General features: G+C 48.1%; 1 protein-coding gene across 6 annotated transcripts in view; it reads left to right on the forward strand.

Moving 5' to 3' along the window:
* The window catches only part of LOC105467801 (4-aminobutyrate aminotransferase), a 102701-nt gene that overhangs the window by 76132 nt on the left and 6997 nt on the right, over positions 1-19572 (forward strand). For all 6 annotated transcript variants that reach the window (XM_071084104.1, XM_071084103.1, XM_071084100.1 and 3 more), the window contains exons 6-12: positions 1921-1970; positions 8515-8595; positions 9183-9275; positions 10278-10340; positions 14753-14816; positions 15419-15567; positions 17629-17766. In XM_071084104.1, the coding sequence (XP_070940205.1) occupies positions 1921-1970; positions 8515-8595; positions 9183-9275; positions 10278-10340; positions 14753-14816; positions 15419-15567; positions 17629-17766 (638 nt within the window). The remainder of the gene's footprint in view (positions 1-1920; positions 1971-8514; positions 8596-9182; positions 9276-10277; positions 10341-14752; positions 14817-15418; positions 15568-17628; positions 17767-19572) is intronic.

A 19572-nucleotide genomic window follows, 5' to 3' on the forward strand; every position in this document is an offset into this window, starting at 1 on the left:
GCTGAGGCACGAGAATCGCGTGAACCTGGGAGGCAGAGGTCGCAATGAGCCAAGATTGTGCCACTGCACTCCAGCCTGGGCAACAAGGCAAGACTGCTGAAAAGAAGAGGGGGGTGGGGAGGGGAGGGGAGCTTGACTTGTTAGGGGAGGCCAACATGCAATAGAATGGTTAAGAATGTCTTTCAAAAAGCCCTGGAAGATGACAACAATCTCGCTTGAGTCTAACATAACTACAGAATAATCCTTATTAATTAACTTCAAATATTTTAATTTTAATTTTTTTTCTTTTTTTATTTCTTCTTTTTTAAAAAAATGGGATACATGTGTAGAACCTGCAGGTTTGTTACATAGGTATATGTGTGCCGTGGTGGTGTGCTGCACCTATTGTCTCGTTATTTTAATTTTTAATAGAGTGGGGACCCGTGTCTTTCCCAAGCCTGAGCCCCATCTCAGTTCCTCTCCCAGAAGCAACCATTATTATCAGCTTCTTCTAGAGAGAGATTCAGTGAGTGTGTAAGCACCCACATATCCTGTGTCTCTCCTTCTTCACTTAGCAGATCTCAGAGATTATTCTAACTCAGCACAAATAAATCTCTCTCACCCTTTTCTACAGCTGATTCGTTACATTAGAAGGCTTATTTCCCTGACCCACTACTGATGGATGGTAGGTTGCTTTCAAGTCTTGAGATATGAGTGTCACAGTAAGATCCATGCTCATAGATCTTTATACACACTGTAGGATAAATTCATAGAAGAGCAATTGCTGAATCTGAGTGTGCTAAGCCTTGTCGTGCAATGTCAGGCCCAGTCTGGACGGTAAATGCCGTGGGACTCTGGGAATAAGCAGATGTATGAAGGCAGGACGAGGCCTGTGGGTCACAGATTGCAGGTGGCATCACTACTCACTCAGTCCCTGAGCAAACATTCGTCGAGATTTGACTCAGCCAGTGGGCGCTGGGAAGGAAGGTGAGGATCTTCTCTGCAATTCGGCACTCAGGACTGTTGAACCACACTCCCCAGTCAGCCCCAGGCTTGAAATTTTCTTACATTTATCTCCTTTTTAATATTTTATTTTATTTATTTTATATTTTATTTTATTTTATTTTATTTATTTTATATTTTATTTTATATATTCTATTCTGTTCTATTTTATTCTATTTTATTCTATTTTATTTTATTTTATTTTATTTTATTTTATTTTATTTTATTTTATTTTGAAATGGAGTCTCACTGTCACCCAGGCTGGAGTGCAGTGGCACAATCTCAACTCACTGCAACCTCCACCTCTCGGGTTCAAGCGATTCTCCTGCCTCAGCCTCCCGAGTAGCTGGGATTACAGGAACACAGCATCACACCCAGCTAATTTTTGTATGTTTAGTAGAGACGGGGATTCACTATGTTGGCCAGGCTTGTCTGGAACTCCTGACCTCAGTTGATTTGCCTGCCTCAGCCTCCCGAGTAGCTGGGACTATAGGCGCGTGCCACCACGCCCGGCTAATTTTTGTATTTTTAGTAGAGATGGAGTTTCGCCATGTTGGCCAGGCTGCTCTGGAACTCCTGACCTCAGGTGATCTGCCTGCCTCAGCCTCCCGAAGGGCTGGGATGACAGGCGTGAGCCACCATGCCCGGTGCATTTATTTCGCCTTATGTTTATGTAGTCCAGTAGGTCTCAAACCTGAACAAGCATCAAAATCTCCTAGAGAATTTGTTGGATTTCTAGGCTGCCCCCTGAGAGATTCTGAGTCAGGGGTGTTAGGTGGGGCGCCAGTAATCTCTTTTTGTCAACAAAGGATAAAAGCCCCTTTGGTGTTTAAAGAGAGTTGCGGGGTTGGAAAGGAAGGGAGAGGGAAGGAGAGGAGGGAGGGGCATGGAGAACCCGTGGATGCAATGAGATCTCTAACAATACTCTCCTGCCCTCAGGTTACAGCCACCCCGCCCTGCTGAAACTCATCCAACAGCCTCAAAATGCGGTAGGTCTTGGGGTTACACAGAATAAAGACAAAATGTGTTCATGGCCATTCACAGAATCACTGGGCAGACTTTGGCAATAGTCCTTGCATTCATTCATTCCATAAATATTTATCAAGCCTGTACTATGTGCCAGGTATGTGGAATGCCTTGATGAACGAAAACGCAGTGCCCACATTCCCACGGAGGCAGTCAATTAACCACACACATGAATAGAGGATTGCAACCATACTAAGTGCTACAGAGTAAGATAGGCAGTGCTTCGTGGGCATAAAAGAATGATGCTAACAGTTAATGTTTATGGAGAGCATAATTTGTACCCAACACTGTGTTCAGCGCTTTCTAGCTATAATATTGACAAGTCTGTGAAGCAGGTACTCTTGTTATCCCCATTTTACAGATACAGAAACTGAGGCACAGAGTGGTTAAGTATTTGCCCAAGGTCACACAGCTAGTGGAGGCGCTGAGAAGAAACCCACAGGAGCTGAGTTATTTGCGGATGGAGAGGGTGGGTGTCAGGGAGGCTTCCCAGGGAAAAGACTTTTCAGCTGAGATCTGAAGGAAAGGAAGGTCTGGCAGGTCATGAGTCGGGAGGAACGGTCCCAGCAGGGAGAAGAGGGCAGCGGCAAGGGCAGCCGCGTGGCTGGAGCAGAGAGAGTGGGGAGGGATCCAAGGAGGACTAGAGTAGCAGCAGGGCACATGGTTTTCCGACGCCCCCTAGACCGGGGTTCTGAACTCTCACACTGTTGACATCTGTAGCCAGATAATTCTGTGTTGCGAGGGGCTGTCCTGTGCATTGAGACACTGAGCGGCATCCCTGGACTCTAGCCACTAAATGCCAGTAGCAACTCCCTCCTGAGGCTGTGACACCCAAAAAATGTCTGCAGACATGGCCAGATGTCCCCTGGTGCATACAGTCACCCCACGTGAGAACCCCTGCAATAGAAGACATTCATCTCTATCCTGAGAGAGGTAGAAAGCCATTGCACATTTACACTAAAGTATATGGCCGGTCACGGTGGCTCACACCTGTAATCCCAGCACTTTGGGAGGCTGAGGCGGGCGGATCACTTGAGGTCAGGAGTTCGAGACCAGCCTGGCCAGCATGGTGAAACCCCGTCTCTACTAAAAATATGAAAATTAGCCAGGTGTGGTGGTGCAAGCCTGTAATCCCAGCTACTTGGGAGGCTGAGGCAGGAGAATCGCTTGAACCCAGGAGGTGGAGGTTGCAGTGAGCTGAGATGGTGCCACTGCACTCCAGCTTAGGAGACAGAGGGAGACTTTATCTCCAAATAATAATAATAATAATAAAAAGTATAACGCCCATGCAGGCATGCATACAGCCTAAATGCACAACTCAATGAATTTCCCACGTAACCAGTGTTTCACAATTTTTTTTTGTTATTGGAACATCCCATTAAGGAGCATTTTTAGACATTATTTTCCCTGTTGTTCCCTATCATGAAATTGTAATACAAAAATACAGTACATATGGAGTGTATCTATGTGTTGTATTTATGTCTGTGCTTTATATGGAACAGAGTAAGATTTTTTTTTTTTTACTCCCATTGAGAATGAATGAGTTGTAATGAGGAATCAGAACATGCCCCCACCTAGTTATTATTCCTTCCAGACAAATTAAGTAGACCTCTCCGCTTACTTTTAACAGATTGCTGCATTTCTCCAGTTTTGTTTGCTTGTTTTTTTCTTGAGACAGAGTCTTGCTCTGCTGCCCAGGCTAGAGTGCAGGGGTGCAATCATGGCTCACTGCACCCCAGGCTCAAGCGATCCTCCCACCTCAGCCTCCTGAGTTCCTGGGACTACAGGTGCCCACCGCCACACCCAGCTAATTTTTGTTTTTTGTGGGTTGTTTTTTGTTTTTTTTTTTTTTGGTAGAGATGGGGTTTTACCATGTTGCCCAGGCTGGTCTCGAACTCCTGGGCTCAAGTGATCCTCCTGCCTCGGTCTCCCAAATTCCTGGGATTATAGGTGTGAGCCACCACACCCAGTTATATTTCTCCAGTTCTTTATTGCATGTAAGGGGAGCTTTGCAGTGTGTATCTTTACCTTGTCTGGCTTATTTCATTCAAAATGATGTCTGGGTGATTCATCCTGCTGTGTAATCGCAGACCATCTATCCTCACGGCTTTAGAGCGCTCCCCTCTGCAGATATCCTGCAATCCTATTGTCCATGGGTATTTGCATAGCTCCAGTTCAGGGCTCTTATGAAGACCGCTGCTGTGGACGGTCGTGTATGTGTCTTCTGCTGTACACATTTATGTGTTTCTGTAGCTGGGAGTGGAACTGCTGGCCATGTACAGCTCCTGCAGATCCTGCCAGACAGTTCTCCAAACTGATCGCACCAACTCCACTCCCACAGCTGGGGGAGGGTTCCAGTCTCGCCACATCCTCGCCAACTCGGGGTATCACTGGAGGGTTTTTCTTTGACTCAGAGAGGAACATACTTATCCACACACGACAAGGAACTTGATCCCAAAAAGAAATCTAAGAAAGGCAGACGGAATAAAGACCCAATCCTGGTCAGAAGCAGGATCCCTAGCCCTAAAACGTTCTTCCCTTTAAATGAAGAGTGGCAGCTAATAGGAAAGAACCACATTTTCTTCTTTCTGAATGGGTGTGCCCTGCCTGGGAGGGGCCAGGGGACACTCTTGCCTCCAGTTAGTTGACAGGTTTAGGGGCTGCTGTAGAGGGAACTGGCATCCTCCTGAAGGTGTCTGATGAGGCCCACTGCGGCCGGAGCCTCCCGAATGTGTTTACATCCAAAGCTTGGCTTTGTTTTGAAACGTTGTGCAAATCCCAGATGCCTTGGCAGTTGGTGCTGAAAAAAAATGTGTCAACAAACATGTCAGACACATTTGCAATGTCAACCGCCTCCAGAGGCAGAACCGTCCTCAACAACACATGACGTCAAGGCCCAGAGATTCCGGCTGGGTGTGGTGGCTCATGCCTACAATCTCAGCACTCTGGGAGGCTGAGGCGGAAGAATCCCTGAGGCCAAGAGTTGGAGACCAGCCTGGGCAACATATCGAGAGCCTGTCTCTACAAAAACCGTTTTTAAAAAAATTAGCCAGGTGTGGTGGTGCATACCTGTAGTCCCAGCTACTCAGGAGGCTGAGGTGGGAGGATTGCTTGAGCCCAGGAAGTCACTGCAGTGGGTTGTGATCTCGCCACTGCACTCCAGCCTGGGTGACAGAGTGAGACCTTGCCTCTAAAACAAAACAAAACAAAAATATATCCCAAAAAACAAAGGCCCAGGGATTCTGATTTCAGGGGACAGTACTATCCTTTCCCTGCCGGGAGCTCCCCCAACTTTCCCTATTCCCCGCTAACCTTTCACCTCTCTCTCCCCTCTCACCTAGTCGGGGACTGGTTCTAACCCTCAAGTCTCCCACTTGGCTTTCTGCCAGCAACCTCTCCCCATCGATCCCTCCCACCTCCCTTCTCACCTCCTCCAAACCATCCTCCAAACTGCACTGCACGTGGAACCCTTCCCCGGTACTCACTGCCTTCCGGCTGTGTCCCAGTCTTCTCCACCTCAAATGCCAAGCCCTTGGAGAGCTGCCTCCCACTTTCTTCTTTAGCCTTATTGCTTGACCTTTGCTCATTAATTGGTTATTGACTGAATGTTTCCAATGTGTCAAGCACTGTTTTCCGCGCTGGGATTTGATGGTGAATCCACATTCTCCATCCCAGTCTGGGCTGAGTTGTTCTGCAGAGGAACTGGGTTTGGGGCTTGATGAAAAGAGCACCCTGACGCAGTCTTAGAGAGGGGACAGCTGACCTCCACGGGCTAAAGGTTTTCAGCAGGACACGCCCAGGGCAGTAGGCTGGGCCACCATTGGCTGACATCTTGGGTCTTCCAAATTTTTGGCTAGAGATGCACTCAGGTGGTGGCGATGGTATTCTACTTGTACAGGGTAGGTTCCTGCCAGGTCACCAAAGTCCCGAGAAGGGGTTTATCAACCCTTTTGCACCCAAACCAAACCACCCTGAAACTCCACCATCATTACTTCCTGTGACTCCCTAAAAATGAAACCACGTCCCTTAGATCTAATATCTGGATTCCAATTGTGATTTCTTTTTTCTTCTTCTTTCTTCCTTCTTCTTCCTTCTCCTTCTTCTTCTTCTCCTTTCTTCTTTCTTCTTTCTCTCTGTCACCCAGGCTAGAATGGAGTGGCTGGATCATAGTTTATTGCAGCCTCGAGCTTGGACTCAAAAGATCCTCCCACCTCAGCCTCCTAAGTGACTGTGATTATAGGCGTGAGCCACTGTGCGCAACCTCCAGTTACTATTTCTTATGTCACCAGGACCCTCTCATTACATTGCTCACAAGTTATACAATAATCATGGATATTGCATGTACACAGTCACATTGCAATGAATGCACATAGCACAGCGGGCTTGACCAAGTAAGACACCTGCCATCTTGTGACCTCTGGGTCTTTGCCTCTGCATCACTCTTCCTTTGAGACTGAACTCCTGCATCCTCTGTATGCCATATCATCTCACTGGCTCCTTACAAGCACCTAGTGAAGAGTCTCCAGTTTGGCAGATGAGAAGCCCAAAGCTCAGAGAGGTTAAGTGAGTTGCCCAAGGTTGCACAGCCACTTAAGCCAAAGCCAATTCTCTTCATGCTGCACCCTAAGCCTACTGAGCTGACTGCAAGGGTTTAGAAACCTATCCTCATTTGATCCTGATACCCGATGTCCCAGATATCTTCTGTTCTTAACGTCACGCCTTCTCGAGCAAGAACATCACCCCCACATCATTCCTAGATCCAGATAGGCTGTCAAGCTGCCAGCCAGCCCTGCTGTCCCCTTCTGGGAGCCATTTCCCTGCTGCCACTGAGGGCCAGCTTGCTTCCACCCTGTTCTCATGACGTGATTTCTTTTTTTTTTTTTTTTTTTTTTTTTTTGAGACGGAGTCTTGCTCTGTCACCCAGGCTGGAGTGCAGTGGCCAGATCTCAGCTCACTGCAAGCTCCGCCTCCCGGGTTTACGCCGTTCTCCTGCCTCAGCCTCCCGAGTAGCTGGGACTACAGGCGCCCGCCACCTCGCCCGGCTAGTTTTTTTGTATTTTTTAGTAGAGATGGGGTTTCACCGTGTTAGCCGGGATCGTCTCTCGATCTCCTGGCCTCGTGATCCGCCCGTCTCGGCCTCCCAAAGTGCTGGGATTACAGGCTTGAGCCACCGCGCCCGGCCTCATGACGTGATTTCTTAGGAGCCCTGCTAACAGGTCAGAGCCAGAAGGAAATGCTCCTTAAAGTCCCCTCCAAGGTTGGGCACAGTGGCTCACACTTGTAATCCCAGCACTTTGGGAGGCTGAGGCAGGAAGGTTCCTTGAGTCCAAGAGTTCAAGACCACCCTGGGCAACATGGCGAAACCCCATCTCTATAAAAAATACAAAAAATTAGCTGGGCATGGTGGCGCATGCCTGTAGTCCCAGCTACTTGGAAGGCTGAGGTGGGAGGATCACTTGAGCCTGCGAGGTCGAGGCTACAGTAAGCTGATATCATACTACTGCATTCCAACCTGAGAGACAGAGCAAGACCTTGTTTAAAAAAAAAAAAAAAAAAAAAGCCCTTCCAGGCAAGCCAAGGTCTCTGGGTTGTGCCAAACATGAGCATTTTCAGGTGGAGGCTACCTGGAGTATCTGACAGAGAGTGGCATCTGAAGTCAGTAAACCTAGATTCGAGTTGCGGTTTTTCTCCTTCTTGGCTGTGTGACTTGGGGCAAGTTGTTTGACCTCTCTGGTCCTCAGTCTCCCCAACTCTACAATGAGGACAGTTAACTTCTTTTACTACTTATCCTATACCCAACTGAGTGATCGCAAAGCAGAAAAAGCAAGAGGTAGGAATCTGCCAGTTTCTAGCAGCACAAGCCAAGTCCTAAAGCCCCTGGGAGAATCATCTCTGGGGACCCCTCTGCCCTTGGGTCTCCTCCTATACAGTGATGCTGCTTTTTGGATTTGCACTGAGTGCATTACACTGATTTTGCCCAAGAAACTCTTTCTCTACCCCAAAAGTCCCTTTCTGTATTTTTAGTAGAGAAAAGGTTTCACCATGTTGGCCAGGCTGGTCTTGAACTCCTGGCCTCAAGCAATCCACCCACCTCGGCCTCCCAAAATGCAGGGATTATAGGCGTGAGGCATTGCACCCTGCCTGTTTTTTAGCCATTCTAATGGTTAAATATATAAAGAAAGAGACTTACAGGAAGTTGCAAAAACCAGTACAAAGAGCCCCATGTACCCTTCCCTCAGTTTTCCCCGGCGGCAGCAGCATCCTCGATAATGCCAATGCAACACTGCGACCAGGACACTGACCCTTTTTTAAAACATCCACAGCAATCCTAGCGGATTTCTCTAAAAGTCTGAGGAAACCTGCCATGCTCCACCCCGACAGAACGTCATCATCCTGCAACCCCATTCGGAGGCTTTTTGAACACAGGGACTATGAAAAGCACCGTTTGTAGGCAGGGAGCTGGGTCAGGCCCCCAGAAGTCACCGTTTGTCTCTTGCCCTTTTGCAGAGCATGTTCGTCAACAGACCCGCCCTCGGAATCCTGCCTCCGGAGAACTTTGTGGAGAAGCTCCGGGAGTCCTTGCTCTCGGTCAGTTCTAGAGAAGCAATCCCACTGTCTTCAGACATGGTACTGGCAGGGGAAGGGAAAAGTGGAGATGCCAGCAATGAAGAATAAGGTGTTGCTATGGAAATCCTTCTCTCTGAGCTTATTCTTCCATGCAGAGTATTTTACATTTTTCTTTTAAAGGACAGAAGGGATTCTTTGTGTGCAGGACAAAAGGAGCTGGGGAAATAAATATGAATATATGATAGGAGCCTTGCATATGTCATTCAATCCTGCCCTCACTTCTTGGTTTTAGTTACTACAAACAATTAAAGCCTTTGGGAACCTCCATGTCCCTCCTGGAACGTGTAGGTGTCTTAGACAGTGGCAGGTGCATCCGGCGAGGGCTTTTGCCCCCCTTCTTTCCTCTCTGCCAGCCTCAGGGCCTCCCTAGGCTTCTCCGCCACCCTTGGAAAATCCTGAGTCCACCCTCCCAGTCCGACACCTTCCAGGACAGCCCTGGTTCCGTCTATCCCTGGTATGGCCCCTGCGAAGATTCAGCTCCAGCCAGGGGAAGCCAGAGTACAGGAGTCGTGATGAGCCTGGGCTCACGGCTGTTTCCCTCCCCACAGGTGGCTCCCAAAGGGATGTCCCAGCTCATCACCATGGCCTGCGGCTCCTGCTCCAATGAAAATGCCTTCAAGACCATCTTCATGTGGTACCGGGTGAGGTTTGGGGCTCGCACACACACAGGCTCCCCAGCACCTCGCCACACCTTCACTCCTTGTCTGACTGTTCTTTACAATGGGCTGGAATATTAGACGTCAGTACCAGGGTTAAAATACAGGGAGGGCCACTGCTGGATGGCACTTTCCAGACAGCCCAGTGGGGTATGGTGCAAAGGGCTGAGGCTTTGGCATCAAAACTATGCAATGTGGGCTGGGCCCAGTGGTTCATGCATGTAATCCCAACACTCTGAGAGGCAAAGGTGGGCGGATCACTTGAGTCCAGGAGCTTGAGACCAGCCTGGGCAACAGGACGAAACCCCATCTCTACCAAAAAAAAAAAAATTCAAAAATTGGCCAGGCATGGTGGTGCATGCCTGTAGTCTCAACTATTCTGGAGGCTGAGGTGGAAGGATTGCTTGAGCCTGGGAGGTCAAGGCTGCAGTGAGCCATGGTTGTGCCACTGCATTTCAGCCTGGGTGACAGAGTGAGACCCTGTCTCAAAAAACAAACAAACAAACAAAAAAACTATGCAGTGTGACTACTTTATTTTATATTATTTAAACATTTATATTTAATCTTGTTTAAATATTCTAAACTGCAGAGACAGAGCCCCACTTTCTTGCCCAGCCTGGTCTCAAACTCTTGGCCTCAAGCAATCCTCCTGTCTTAGCCACCCAAAGTACTAGGATTACAGATTTGAGCCCGCACACCTGGCCTCCATTCTTCCTGGCAGAACATATACACTCTCAGCAGATCTTAATCCAACGGATCTAAATCGTTGCTGATGGTGCTTAATGCATTATGCATGTTAGTTTCTTTTGTTGCAAGCACAGCTGGTAGCCTCATGTTTCAGTACAGACCTGTAACAATTAATACGTGAGATCCACTCCTGAGAAAGCACTTTCTACTTATCTGGACTGGATATTGGTTTGGTTGGAAAGTTGAAGCCCCGACTACCCCAGAGCATCTCTGAGATTTTGTTCTGTTCTATTGTTTCAGAGCAAGGAAAGAGGGCAGAGGGGCTTCTCCCAGGAGGAGCTGGAGACGTGCATGATTAACCAGGTGAGTGCAGCTGGGCTTGTACCACATACATCTGGGGAAGCTGCACAGCCCCTCCCGGGCTGTTGCCGGCTGGCTGGCACTGTCTTTCTCAATTAGGAAGGGCCAGGCTGGGCACCGTGGCTCATGCCTGTAATCCCAGCACTTTGGGAGGCCGAGGCAGGTGGATCACCTGAGGTCAGGAGTTCGAGACCAGCCTGGCCAACATGGTGAAACCCCATCTCTACTAAAAAGACAAAAATTACCTGGGCATGGTGGCGCACGCATGTAATCCCAGCTACTTGGGAGGCTGAGACAGGAGAATCACTTGAACCCGGGAGGTGGAGGTTGCAGTGAGCCGAGATCACACCACTACACTCCAGCCTGGGTGACAGAATGAGACTCCTCTCAAAACAAAAAACCAAACAAGCGAAAACAAAAGGCTGGCTGCTGTGGTTCATGCCTGTAATACCTGCACTTTGGGAGGCGAAGGCAGGAGGATCACCTGAGGTCAGGAGTTCCAGACCAGCCTGGCCAACATGGCGAAACCCTGTCTCTACTAAAAATACAAAAATTAGCCAGGTGTGGTGGCAGGTGCTTGTAATCCCAGCCACTCAGGAGGCTGAGGCAGGAGAATTGCTTGAACCCAGGAGGCAGAGTTTGTAGTGAGCTCAGATCACACCACTGCACTCCAGCCTGGGCGACAGAGCAAGACTCCATCTCAAAACAAAACAAAACACAACAACAACAACAAAGGAAGGGCCCCCAAGGTGTTCCCAGTCTCAAGTCCATTCCCTGGGTATCAAGGCTGAGTGGAGGTTGGGCGCAGTGGCTCACACCTGTAATCCCGGCACTTTGGGAGTCCAAGGCAGGTGGATCACTTGAGGTCAGGAGTTCAAGACCAACCTGGCCAACATGGTGAAACCCTGTCGCTACTGAAAATACAAAAATTAGCCGAGCATGATGACACAGGCTTTTAGTCCCAGCTACTCGGGAGGCTGAGGCAGGAGAATCGCTTGAACCTGGGAGGCGGAGGTTGCAGTGAGCAGAGACTGAGCCACTGTACTTCCAGCCTGAGTGACAGAATGAGACCCCGTCTCAAAAAAAAAAAAAGCTGAGTGGAGATCTCCTTGACCAGCCTTCACCAGTTTCTTAGGATGACTGTCTGAATTTGACAGGTCTCCAAAGGCCATTAACATATTTTCTAGAATAATCCAAATTGTCAGCAGGAATGTATACGCATGGGTGTTCACCCCCTTGGTGTTTACAGTAATAATAGTCAGAAAAGACTAGAAACCACCAATATTGGGGAAAGACTAATTAAATGTAGGGATTCGAAGTGGAACCAAGGAGACCACTGCTGGGGGTCAGAGGTGACCAGGGGCCACAGGGAAAACCAGGTGGGTGAGATTCCAAGCTCCCCACCCAGCTTTGCCCAGAACAGGCCTGGCCTCCTCTGTTTTGTGTATGAGGTCCCATTAAGATTTAGACCGAACGGTCTGCTGCTTTAGAAAAAAAACAAAAAGAAAATACTGTGTTATGATCACCTACAAACAAAAACAAAACAAAATAAGGCTGGGCATAGTGGCTTATGCACTTTTTAGTCCCAGCACTTTGGAAGGCCGAGGCAGGAGGATTGCTTGAGCCCAGGAGTTGGAGACCAACCTGGGCAACAAAGTGAGACTTTGGCTCAAAAAATAAAAAATTAAAAAAAAAACAGGAGCCGCTGAACTTAATTACCCTCTGCTAACATTCTAATATTCTGCAGTAAAAATAGTTACTTAGGGTTTCTTTTGGCCTGGACGTGTTTGGTATAATTTTGTAAAAACAGTAGAATGTAAATTATATGGTCACTGGGCTCTCAAACATGTAAATGAATATACAGGAAAATACTAGATGGAATCCTCCCGGCATATTTACAATGGCTTGCCTCTGGGTGGTGAGACAGGGTTTTTTTTTTTTTAATGCTTTCTTAATATATATTTTTTCCTAACCACACCTCTTGCTAGCAAATGTATCTATACCTTTCTCCATATTCAAATAAACTTACATAAATTTACACTAAAATTTTTTCTTGTTTTTTTTCCTGGCCCCTTTTTTTTTTTTTTATGGACCTTATCCTATCTCTCATTCTCTTTCTCTTATTTATTTTTTTTCCTGAGACAGGGTCTCACTCTGGTCCCCAGACTGCAGTGCCGTGGTGCGATCACGGCTCAATGCAGCCTCGACCTCCAAGGCTCAAGCAGTCCTCCTGCCTCAGTGTCCTGAGTAGCTGGGACTACAGGCACCTGCCACCATACCCAGCTAATTGTTTTAAAATTTTTATAGAGGCAGAGTCTCACTATGTTGCCCAGGCTGGTCTCGAACTTCTGAGCTCAAGTAATCCTCCCACCTCGGCTTCCCAAAGTGCTGAGATTAGAGGTGTGAGCCACCGTGCCCAGCCTCCTACATCTTTCTCTAACTCTGCTTTTCCCACTCGATATCCATGGGCATCCTAGACCATCGACATTTTTGGATCTCACTCCTCATCATTCATGGCTGAATCCAAATATGCAAAATGATGTGTATATATTAATTACATGTACAATCAGAAGACAAATTAAAAAATGACAAGAGGCCAGGCACGGTGGCTTACACCTGTAATCCCAGCACTTTGGGAGGCCAAGGTGGGTGGATCACCTGAGGTCAGGAGTTCCAGACCAGCCTGGCCAACATGGCGAAACCCTGTCTCTACTAAAGATACAAAAATTAGCCGGACGTGGTGGCGGGTGCCTATAATCCCAGCTATTTGGGAGGCTGAGGCAGCAGAATCACTTGAACCCAGGGGGAGCTGTGGTTGTAGTGAGCCAATATCACACCACTGCACTCCAGCCTGGTGACAGAGGAAGACTCCATCTTAAAAAAAACAAAACAAACAAACAAAAAAAACCACAAGAGGGTTTCTGGAAATTGTGGGAGGAGGAGGTCTTAGGGTTTTTTCCTGAGGTCTCAGGGAATTGGTGCTCAACCAACCTGAGATGATGCCAACCTCCTAGAGACTTGGGGGCCCCCACAGTTGCCTCTGAGGCACCTCCAGCAGTTCTGCCTGAGTCAGCGGGAAACATGTTGGGATTTCCTTGCTGGGTGGAGAGTCAGAAAACAATGCGAGGACTGGCAGCTGTGCCATTTGCTTGGGGCTGGGAAGGGATGGGGTGTCCATGCACCCCTCCTGAACCCAAGGCGCAGCTACCATAGGAGAGCACCCGGTGGGGGCTTCCCCTCGACCGCTTTCTAGCACACAGACCCCTTCCAAAGGCCTGGGGGGACGGTTCCTGCAAGGTGCCTGGCTCAGCCCCTTGCCTCAGGTCACCCTGGGAAGCCCCTGACACCTGCAGAGGCCTGAGTAGCAGGCAGCCAGGGGATGGGGAGGAAGTTGAAGAGCCTGTAGAACAGGGGCTGAAAACCCAGGAGTCCCCAGTGGCCAGAGGAAGGTAGGTAGTGGGTGCTGCTTGGTCACCTACAGTTACCACAGCAGGAAAATGGATCCAAACGGTGCAGCACTGGTGAGAAGCCAGAAGTTCAGGTCTTTATGTGAAATTTCTTGATTTTAAATTTTGCAACTTTTTTTTGAGACAGAGTCTTGCTCTTGTTGACCAGGCTGGGGTGGAGTGGCGCGAACTCGGCTCACTGCAACCTCTGCCTCCCGGGTTCAAGCGATTCTCCTGTCTCAGCCTCCCAAGTAGCTGGGATTACAGGCCCCCACCATCATGCCTGGCTAATTTTTGTATTTTTAATAGAGACAGGGTTTCACCATGTTGGCCAGGCTGATCCCAAACTCCTGACCTCCAATGATCAGCCTGCCTCAGCCTCCCAAAGTGCTGGGATTATAGGCATGAGCCACTGCGCCCAGCCTAAATTTTGTGACTTAAAAAAAAAAAAAAAATGGGCCGGGCGCGGTGGCTCAAGCCTGTAATCCCAGCACTTTGGGAGCCCGAGGTGGGCGGATCATGAGGTCAGGAGATCAAGACCATCCCAGCTAACACAGTGAAACCCCGTCTCTACTAAAAAATACAAAAAAAAAAAAAAAAACCCAAAAAACTAGCTGGGCGAGGTGGCGGGCACCTGTAGTCCCAGCTACTCAGGAGGCTGAGGCAGGAGAATGGCGTAAACCCGGGAGGCGGAGCTTGCAGTGAGCTGAGATCCGGCCACTGCACTCCAGCCTGGGCGACAGAGCAAGACTCCGTCTCAAAAAAAAAAAAAAAAAATGTAAGTATGTATGCAAAATAAAACATGTGTTTCTTGGATATAGACCCCAGTGGTCCCATGTGTAACTTCCACCTGTGAAGGATTCCTGGTTCTTCTGATAGATTTCTGTGTCCCTCTGGACTTGCAGAGGCAACAATACAGTTCCCCCATCCTTACAACTGTGACTAATGACTGATATTTCTTGGTTTTAGGCCCCCGGCTGCCCTGACTACAGCATCCTCTCCTTCATGGGCGCGTTCCATGGGAGGACCATGGGTAAGGAGGGGACCAGTACGCTCCCAAGGTGGTGTTTAGAATAATAATAATAAGAGCAACAATCGCGGCGGCTGACATTGGCATTTTACACATATTGTCTCACCGATTCCACACAGTCCCCTGCAGAGTGGGGATTATTATTCCTGCGTTGCAGATGTGGGAATCAGGGTTTGGGAAGAGGAAGGATTGCCAAGGCTATTCAGTGACAGATCCGGGATTTGAACTATTGACTCTGTCTTCAAAGCCTGCGCTGCATCTGTGATTAATCGCAGTGCAAACACATACCCACTCACGCATGCCAATTAAGGGTTCAAGAGTTCCTCCTTCAGCTTCTGGATGAGAACTGGGGTTCAGTATCAAAACATCTCATGTACTCCCCTACTATGTAGGGAGTACTACTGAGTAGTAGGTACTCATCTCATGTACCTACTATGCACCCAGAAAAACTAAAATTTAAACGATAAAAAGAACTGGGGTTTCACAGGCAACAGGCCCCCCTGCTCATCTACAGCCGCACGCTGAAATGCGTATCATCTCCTTTGCAAAGAGTACTGCCTGCTTCCCCAAGCCAAGTGTTTGCTTTTCTGTTTTGCTCAACTCAGGTTGCTTAGCGACCACGCACTCCAAAGCCATTCACAAGATTGACATCCCTTCCTTTGACTGGCCCATCGCGCCGTTCCCACGGCTGAAATACCCTCTGGAAGAGTTCGTGAAAGAGAACCAACAGGAGGAGGCCCGCTGTCTGGAAGAGGTAACGCTCATACCCTCCGGATCCTCCCTAACCACCAGTCCCGTTGCTCTTGCCGCCCCAAGACTTGGCCCAGGAGAAGAGAAACAGATGAAGCATTTATCTGGGGACCTGTGCAGAGCTCCCCCAGGGGGGAAGTAGGGACACAGAGGCCTTGCGTCCCAAATATTCCATATTGGGAGAGTTCATGAGACTCTGTCACAGCATCCATCACCCGACTCTGATACCAATTTCTGTATCACTTAAGTTTCTTGGAAGACAAGCATCAATGACTCTAAAGTAAGAGAAAATAGATCTGTTGAAAGAATATGAGGGCCGGGCGCAGTGGCTCTGCCTGTAATCCCAGCACTTTGGGAGGCTGAGATGGGCGGATCACCTGAGGTCGGGAGTTCGAGACCAGCCTGGCTAACATGGAGAAACCCCATCTCTACTAAAAATACAAAATTAGGCAGGCATGGTGGTGCATGCCTGTAATCCCAGCTACTCCAGAGGCCAAAGCAGGAGAATCACTTGAACCCGGGAGGTGATGGCTGCCGTAAGCTGAGATCACACTATTGCACTCCAGCCTGGGCAACAAGAGTGAAACTCCATCTAAAAAAAAAAAAGGAAAGAAAAAGAAAACAAAGAAAAGTATCTCAGAGCTTCCTTGGGGTGACTGGTGGAGACCTAGGTCAAAATCATATCACCCAAACAGAGGCTTTTCCTTAGCTGTACATAACAAAGAAATATTTCACTTGTTAGTCTATCTAGGTGTACGGTTTGGGGTTTTTCTTTTCTTTTTTTTTTTTTTGAGACAGAGTTTCACTCTGTCACCCAGGCTGGAGTGCAGTGGCACGAGATCTCGGCTCACTGCAACCTCTGCCTCCTGGGTTCAAGTGATTCGCGTGCCTCAGCCACTGGAGTAGCTGGGATTACAGGCATGCGCCACCATGCCCAACTAATCTTTGTATTTTTAGTAGAGATGAGGTTTCATGGTAGCCAGGCTGGTCTGGAACTCCTGACCTCAAGAGATCTGCCCGCCTTAGCTTCTCAAAGTGCTGGGATTACAGGTGTGAGCCACCGTGCCCGGCCTCTTTCTTTTTAATGAAGACACGATCTTGCTCTGTTGCACAGGCTGGAATGCAGTGATGTGGTCATAGCTCACTGTGATCTCACAGTCCTGGTTCAAGGGGTCCTCCCACCTCAGCCTCTCAGATAGCTGAGACTACAGGCACGCAGCCACCATGCCCAGCTAATTTTTAAATGTTTTGCAGAGATGAATCACACTATGTTGCACAGGCTGGTCTCAAACTCCTGGCCTCAAGCTATCCTTCCTGCCTCAACCTCCGAGAGTGCTGGGATTGCAGGTGTGAACCAACACACCTGGCCTTTAGAACAGTTTTTTAACCAAGGATACATTTCCGATTCTGCTCCAAAAGGATTCTCACACCAATAATAGCAATGATACTATAAGAATAGGAACAATATTAATCAATAATAATATAGTCATGCTAATCGTAATAGTAGCGGCCACCACTTTTTGTGTGCCAGACTCTGCTGTATTTTCTCTGTGTGTGTGTGTGTGTGTGTGTGTGTGTGTGTGTGTGAGTGCTCTCACCTTTATTTCTCTCAATATACCCGTGATATAGCTATTTCCCACATAACAAGGTTAAGTGACAGGTGCATGTTCCATGTAAAACAGAGGCAGAACCACAGCTAAAACATCTAGCTCAGCAATCGACTCATAGTGCTACATTTTCTCATTCAGTCCTCTCCACAACCCTGGAAGGTGGATTCTGTCTGTGTGCCCATACAATACATCAGGAAAGTGAGGCTTCTGAAGGCTAAATTACTTGCCCCAAGTTATTAGTTTGTATCCACCCAGGTGCTAGCACCAATCTCAAGGAGGATACATTCCCATCCACACACATAGCTTCTAACAGAGGCTTCACTGGTCTTAGGAGATGCACACACACTCACATTTCCAATAAAACTGCACGGGGCTCATTGGACCCCAGATTCCCACCCACGGATACTGGTCACAAGCCTCTGCCAGCGGTGGTGACTTGCCCCTTTGGGATCCAGGTGGAGGATCTGATTGTGAAATATCGGAAAAAGAAGAAGACGGTGGCCGGGATCATCGTGGAGCCCATCCAGTCTGAGGGTGGAGACAACCATGCGTCCGATGACTTCTTTCGGAAGCTGAGAGACATTGCCAGGAAGGTCAGTGGACGGGGCTGAGGTTGGATGGAGCCATAGGGCTTTCTGGGTTGAGTTCCCAGATTAAAGGGCTAGCAGCACCTCTGCTTTGGAGTTCCTGTCAACCTCCAGACTTGCAGAGGCTGTCTGTCAGCACCAGGGGTGGAGAAGTTGGGGTTGGCGGAAGAATGGGGATTCTTCCCTGAAACTACACACACACACATATATACACACACACACACACACACATACATATATATAATTTTTTTTTTTTTTTTTTTTTGAGACAGAGTCTTACTCTGTCACCCAGGCTGGAGTGCAGTGGTGCGATCTCAGCTCACTGCAACCTCCACCTCCCAGGTTCAAGCGATTCTCCCACCTCAGCCTTCCAAGTAGCCGGGACTACAGGTGCACGCCACCATACCCAACTAATTTTTGTATTTCTAGTAGAGATGAGGTTTCACCATGTTGGCCAGGCTGGTCTGGAACTCCTGACCTTAGGTGATCTGCCCACCTCGGCCTCCCAAAGTGTTGGGATTACAGGCCTGAGCCACCACACTTGGCCTTAAAATCTTTTTAAAATATCTTTATGGATATATAATAGTTGCAATGCATAATGATCAAATCTGGGTAATTGGATATCCATCACCTAAAACATTTATCATCTCTTTGTATTGGGAATATTCCAAATCCACTCCTAGTTATTTTGAAATATACAATAAATTATTAACTATAATCACCCTATTGTGCTACTGGACACTAGATCTTATTCTTCTATCTAACTGTACTTTTGTATCCATTAACCAACCCCTATTTATCTCTACCTCCCCATTAGCCTTGCCAGCCTCTGATAGCCATCATTCTACTCTCTTTCTTCATAAGGGAAATGTTTTTAGTCCCACATAAGTGAGAACCTGCAACATTTGCCAATGTCTGGCTTATGTCTCTTAACATAATGTCCTGTAGTTCCATCCATGTCATTGCTAATGACATAATTTCATTCTTTGTACGGCTGAATAGTATTCCATTGTGTATATGTACCCTATTTTCTTTTTCTTTCTTTTTTTTTTTTGAGATAGTCTCACTCTGTTGCCCAGGCTGGAGTGCAGCGGCACGATTTTGGCTCACTGTAACCTCCGCCTCCTGGGTCCAAGCGATTCTTCTGCCTCAGCCTCATGAGTAGCTGGGATTTCAGGTGTGCGCCACCATGCCCGGCTAATTTTTTTTTTTTTTTTTTTTTTTTTTTTTTTTTTTTTTTTTTTTTTGAGACGGAGTCTGGCTCTGTCGCCCAGGCTGGAGTGCAGTGGCCAGATCTCGGCTCACTGCAAGCTCCGCCTCCCGGGTTTACGCCATTCTCCTGCCTCAGCCTCCCGAGTAGCTGGGACTACAGGCGCCCGCCACCTCGCCCGGCTAATTTTTTTGTATTTTTAGTAGAGACGGGGTTTCATTGTGTTAGCCAGGATGGTCTCGATCTCCTGACCTCGTGATCCGCCCGTCTCGGCCTCCCAAAGTGCTGGGATTACAGGCTTGAGCCACCGCGCCCGGCCAATTTTTGTATTTTTAATAGAGACGGGGTTTGTCATGTTGGCCAGGCTGGTCTCAAACTCCTGACCTCAGGTGATCTGCCTGCCTCAGCCTCCCAAAGTGCTGGAATTACAGGCGTGAGCCACTGCACCTGGCCGATTGTGTATATGTACCATATTTACTTTATCCATTCATCTGTTGATGGACAGATTGATTCTGTATCTTGGCTATTGTGAACAGTGCTGCAGTAAACATGGGGGTGCAGGTATCTCTTTGATACACTGATTTCCTTTCTTTACGTTTTGT

The sequence above is a fragment of the Macaca nemestrina genome, chromosome 18, assembly GCF_043159975.1.
Source record: "Macaca nemestrina isolate mMacNem1 chromosome 18, mMacNem.hap1, whole genome shotgun sequence".
Lineage (NCBI taxonomy): Eukaryota > Metazoa > Chordata > Mammalia > Primates > Cercopithecidae > Macaca > Macaca nemestrina.